This window comes from Ceratotherium simum, chromosome 21 (genome assembly GCF_057802395.1).
Source record: "Ceratotherium simum simum isolate JZ-2026a chromosome 21, ASM5780239v1, whole genome shotgun sequence".
Taxonomy (NCBI): domain Eukaryota; kingdom Metazoa; phylum Chordata; class Mammalia; order Perissodactyla; family Rhinocerotidae; genus Ceratotherium; species Ceratotherium simum.
Window position 1 is genome coordinate 22989535 of NC_141920.1, and position 6000 is coordinate 22995534.

Sequence of the window (6000 nt, forward strand, 5' to 3'; positions counted from 1 at the left end):
ACAATTCCTGAACTTTGTCTGTCAGGAAATAAGACATTAGCTAGAAATAGTATCTTAGTAAATTATGATGACACCTCTCAAGTACCCCACAGATGACTGCAGCACTATTTTCTATAAGCAGTTGTCGTGTAAGCTGGTAGGACTTGATAATAGAGATGTTTTACAGTCGTGTAAGGCAACCATCATGCAATTGGTTTTCTGAATTGTCAGTGAGTGAAAATTTTCTATAATTGTACAACTTTGAGGATTTAGTACTCAATTATTTACTCCCACTTAAGAAGTAGTCCTACAATTAGAAAATGCCATGAAATGCTAAATCTCACAATCCGAAAGCATGTACTTTGAGAACCAAATTAAAATCGTGAATAATTCACTGCTTTTAAATTAAAAATACATAACTGGTTAAATAGCCAGAAGCTAAAGCTTATTTAAGAAAGATCATGCCACTTTTCTCTAAGGTCTCCTACTTCTCCACAGATATCAGAAGCAAGAAAAATAGGAAAAGTCATGTAGATTATTTTATTCTATGAGGTAGGATTCTACATGGTTGATTCTATTCAATTAAAAGGAAATTATTATATAATCTAAAACACTGGGGAACCAAAGTTCCTTTTCTATTCTGAAGTTATCTATATAGAAGATCTAGAATATGTATATAAATTATATACATATATATATAAATTATATGGTCTGCACCATATGAAATTGCCATTTTGTAGGGCAAAAACAGTCAAATATCAGCAATCTCATGTAATTCAATCTAATGGAATAATCCCACCCTCTTCCTTCCCTAACAGTGGCTTATCTGTTTTAGAAATAGGGTAGTAGAACACCCTAGCACTCTTTTCTGAACAAGTTTATGTCATTTGCCACAGCTAATTTTAAGCTAAATTTAAACAGAAATAACAAAATTTTTAAGTATCAATTTAAATCAATTTCATGACAAAATAAGTTTCAGTTCCTTCCAAAATTGATGTCTGCTCCCTCATGTATTCTGTGGAACAAGTAGATCTTAATGTAAGAACTGAAAGAAACTAAAAACTAGTCAAGTATTCCATTTTGGAAATAAACATGATGAATATAAAGGCTAAAATACTACTTAAATAATAAAAAGCCCCACACTATGAAGAGGTCCTGAGCATTTTGTGACCTTGGAGAATTAGAAATTAAAAAGAGAGCCTTTTTTGGGGCCGGCCCAGTGGCGTAGTGGTTAAGTTCGCACGCTCCACTTCGGCGGCCCGGGGTTTGCTGGTTCAGATCCTGGGTGCGGACCTACACACTGCTCATTAAGCCACGCTGAGGCGGCATCCCACTTAGAGCAACTAGAAGGATGTACAACTATGCCATACAACTATCTACTGGGGCTTTGGGGAGGAAAAAGGAAAAATGGAGAAAAATGGGCAACAGATGTTAGCTTAGGGCCAATCCTCCTCAAAAAAAAAAGAAAAAAGAGAGAGCCTTTTCTAATAGGATACAAACACAGATCCATAAAGTAAAAGAATAATAGATTTGTCTACATAAAAATTTTAAACCTGGGGCCGACCTGGTGGTGTAGTGGTTAAGTTCAGCGTGCTCCACTTTGGCAGTCTGTGTTCATGGGTTCAGATCCCAGGCAAAGACCTACACCACTCATCAAGCCATGCTATGGCAGTGACTCACATAAAAAAAATAATAGAGGAGGATGGGCACAGATGTTAGCTCAGGGCCACTCTTCCTCGAGCAAAAAGAGGAAGATTGGCAAAAAGCTGTTAGCTCAGGGCCAATCTTCCTCACCAAAAAAAAAAAAAGTTTAAAAACCAACTTTGAAAGAAAAGAGAAAGTGACAAAACTGAAAAATAATCATATGGAGGGGATTATTTGCAGTATGATAAAGGGTTAATATCCTTAAATCAGTACTTTCTCAAAAGAAAAGTGGCAAATAATATGAATAAGCAGTTCATAGAAGACAAATGGGCAATAAATACATGAAAAATATTCAATATTACTAGTAATCAAAAGTTTATGAAACAAAAAACTGATGAGATACCAGTATGTGTTTTTTTGTCAAAATGGCAAAGATTACTAATTAATACTCAATATTGATGTGTTAAGGGAGAACTGATATTACCATCCACTGGGCTGGGAAAAGCATAAATTATATGACTTTTTTATAGGAAAGTTTGGCAATATGTATCAAAACCCTTTAAATAAACATATACTTTGACCTATCAATCCCGCTTCTAGGAATTTAACCTATGAAAATAAGCAGAAATAGTTACAGGAATGTTCATTTCAGCAAATAGCAAAAATGGGAAACATCCAAGATGAGAAACAATAGGAAGTTAGTGAAATAAATTATAGCATATCCATATTGTAGAATCATATGTAGCCATGAAAGATATTGTAGAAAAATGTTTAAATGAGTTGGATAAATGATGATGTAATATTATTAAATAAAAAAGGCAATAATTAGATAATATGTATAATATAGTTCCATTTGGAAAAAAATAAAAGCACACGTGTGTAAATAAATGAACAGAAAGAAGACCAGAAAAATAACAGTGCTTTTCTCTGGTGGTAGGATGATGGGTGATTTTGATTTTCTTCTAGTGCTTACATATATTGTCTAAATTTTCTACACAATGAACACATATTTCTTTTGCAATAAGAAAACATAAAAACTAAAAATTTAAGAGAAAAATTAAAAAGGAATAATGATTTAAGAGTAACCTCTAGGACCAAGAGAGGAACTTAGAAATTAACGATATTAGACATAGCTTGGCAGGTCAGATCATTGGACTTTAAATAGACTACTTGGCAGTGTGATTGTTGTAAAGGAGTGAAATATTTGGCAACAAGTAAGTTTTGTAGGTCAAAGTTGGAATTGATCTGCAAAAGTACAAACTTTCAGACAGAGGCTTGGAAAAAAAGTTAGCCCTTCATCCCAGCTTCTATAGGCATGTTGGCTGTCTGATGTCTGGACTAGTGATCATTTCCACAGATCTTCACCTCCAACCTGGGGTTTCTTGCCACTTAGATCTAAGAGATCTGCTACGTGACCCTGAGCCCTCTCTGCGCATCATCACCTCCCAGGCTCTGTTCCGAGTCCAGAAGGTGGGGGCTGAATCAGATCCCGCACAGACAGTTTTCGGGTTGAGGAAGCTCATGGGTTGTCTTCCTACCTAGAGATGCAAGGCAAACAACATCAGGTAAAAACTAATCCTTTCAGGGGCTGGCCTGGTGGTATAGTGGTTAAGTTCATGTGCTCCACTTTGGCGGCCCAGGGTTCACGGGCCTGAAACCCTGGGACACGGACCTACACACTGTGCATCAAGCCATATTGAGGTGGCATCCCATATACAAAATGGGGGAAGATTGGCACAGATGTTAGCTCAGGGACAATCTTCCTCACCAAAAAAAAAAAAACAATAACAACAAAAAAACCCTAATCCTTTCAGAAACCACAGAAACAACTAGTACTCCTTTTTTTTTCAGACTTAAAGCAATGCCAGCATGAAGACACCTCCACTCATTTAATTACCTCAGAACATCTTTTTTGTTGTCAAAAGCTTTAAGGAATTATAAAGTATAAGGGAGAGAAGCTCTTGGTTTAAATTAGCAGAAATATTGAAAATCTACTGAGTTTTTGAGGCATGCCAGACCATCCATGAAGTTCCAGTCTTGATAAAGCTGTCTAGGACAGCTTCAGAAGAGATTCTAAATAAATGTTAATGTTGCAATGTTTGTGTTGTTGGTTCTTTTGTCAAGGCCCAGGTCTACTTGTCAACAATCTTAAGAATAAAGGTACAACAAGTTCTTATAGTTTGATATTAATGATTTTTTTAAATAAAATCCCTTATGGCCTTTCTCTTTCCTTTCCCTTTCCCTTAAAAACTTTCAAGCAAGAAAAAATTTCTGAAGTGATGTAATGCTAATTCTATCCTAATATATTTGAAGTTTCCCCTCCTTACTTCCACTTTTTCATTTTCCTGATTCTCTCTCCTACAGCTACTGTCAGATCCTCAAATGGCTCTAGGATGGGAGCTATTATTTATGAGTTCCACTGTTTCTTTAAACATAGATGGAGAAAATTTTCTTACAAGCAGAAATTTTCTGAGAAAGAGGTTAATTTGTATTAGGCAAATACTTTGATAAGCTGCAAGAGGCGTGCTAGATTAATTAGAAATGGTCACTATCAGTCTAATTCCTAGGCTCTTGTTTGGTTGAGGAACATAAGTGGAGAGCCAGAATATGAACTATTAGGGCAATGAAGAGGCCTCTTGGAGGTGGTGTGGGAAAAGAGAAAGAAATGAGGCAACCAGCAATGAAGAATAGACATATCCAGTGGTGGATTGCATTAAGTTTTTGCTGTCAAATGAGCCATGTGAATCTTTACCACCCTATTCCCTCACCTTTCACCCCCATCTCTCTGCCAAGACATCTTTAGGAAGAAATTTCTCCATGATTCATGGTAAGTTGGATATGTTTTGGGGGATGCAACAACGTGCCAAGTGTGGCCTCAAGAGGATCCCTGCCCAAGAGAGGTGTTCATATTTGGGACTAGCAGTCAGGAGTTTTGAGCTAAAATGCAGGCCCCAGCTGCCTGATGGACTAAATCTTCACCCTTGGGCAGAGCCAAGAGTACACCTTGAGGGTGGCCACTGGATGCTAAACTTCAGTGCAGCGAGCACATTTGAGTTACATGTGTCCCTCACTGCTCTCTCCTTGGTCTCAGTGCATACAACCAACTCCACTCTCCACTTCTGAACTCTCCATTTTGTGGATCATCCAATAAAAATGACTAACACTTATTGAGTGCCTACAATGAGCCAGACTCTAAGTACATTATGTGATTAACTCTTTTAATCCTCATAATCACTCTGTGTATTATTATCTCCATTTTGCAGATGGGGAAGCTGAGGAACAAAACCTGAAAGGGACTTGCCCAAGGTCACACAACTAATAAAGGCCAACTTGAGTAGCCTGCCTCCAAAGCCCATATCCTTGGCTGGTCTGCTCTGCTCCTCTCCAGTCTGCTCGTTCCCTCCACTGTGAATAAATGCAGAATTACTCTACAGTTAATCTCAGTTGCTGAACTCATGCCCCAAACTCATGTACGCAAACAAATGTTTTAAAGTGTTATTGAGCCTCAAATAATTACAAAGTTGGAACACATCTTACCTAAAAATTAATGTACCTTATTTTATTTTTTAATAGGATAGAATGCACATCCTACACTGTAGAGAGTGGAGTTAGAGCAAAAAGTGGTGGTTATTCTTGAGGAATATTTTTTGAGTCCTTGGTTTGATCTCATGAACTATCCCTGTCTCATAGCAGAAAACAGACCTATAGGTTTACAATGCAGTTTAAATATCCAGTGACATATAAGAGGATGAATGAATCCTCTCTCTTTACTCATATTTACACTACAGTCCCTTTCCCTCCAGGCAGATTTTTATTATCTGAATAATACCACTAACAGGGAGTAGCAATGAAACAATGCTTATTTTATTTATGCCTTATTGTGTTAAAATTCACAGAAAGAAGCATCCGTTCCGAGACAGAGGACTGCTCTTTACTGAACTACCTCAGCAGTTTGGGAAGGATTGAAGAAGTATTTAATATTGATTATATTACCAAGTCTATTTATTCCAGATATCTCCATTATTTTTTTACAAGGCTGTCCTCAGAGATAAATTTATGTTTTTATGGAATTTTTTAAATACACGAAACAAAAATTTCTGGACATTTAATTTTGTTATAATATGTTGAAATAAAAGTTCAATATAATGGAATATCATTTTGGCTTTATTTTCATTAAAATGTATTGTTGATTATTTATATTACTGGCCCAACTATGTCTTTATTATTTTAGGTTCTCTCTTTTTTTACTTTGAGTATTGCTTTTCCCCCTTATACTGAGATACCTATTTCATAAGAAATGATTTTTTTTCTCTTATTGAAAGATTAAACTATCATATAAATAAAAGATGGGATTGGGGAAGGGGAGAATCTCTCAGG

At 36.4% G+C, this 6000-nt stretch overlaps 1 protein-coding gene across 11 annotated transcripts in view; it reads left to right on the forward strand.

The window, feature by feature from the left end:
- MROH8 (maestro heat like repeat family member 8) overlaps positions 1-5774 on the forward strand; it is a 54782-nt gene extending 49008 nt beyond the window's left edge. For 5 of the 11 annotated variants that reach the window (XM_087445301.1, XM_087445295.1, XM_087445302.1 and 2 more), the window contains one exon: positions 5520-5774. In XM_087445301.1, coding sequence (XP_087301427.1) covers positions 5520-5701 — 182 coding nt within the window. In that variant the 3' untranslated portion in view covers positions 5702-5774. Of the gene's footprint in view, positions 1-3016; positions 5094-5519 lie in introns of those variants that run through there. The other 6 variants (XM_087445300.1, XM_087445297.1, XM_087445299.1 and 3 more) reach the window with 6 other exon arrangements.
- The last annotated feature ends 226 nt before the right edge of the window (positions 5775-6000 follow it).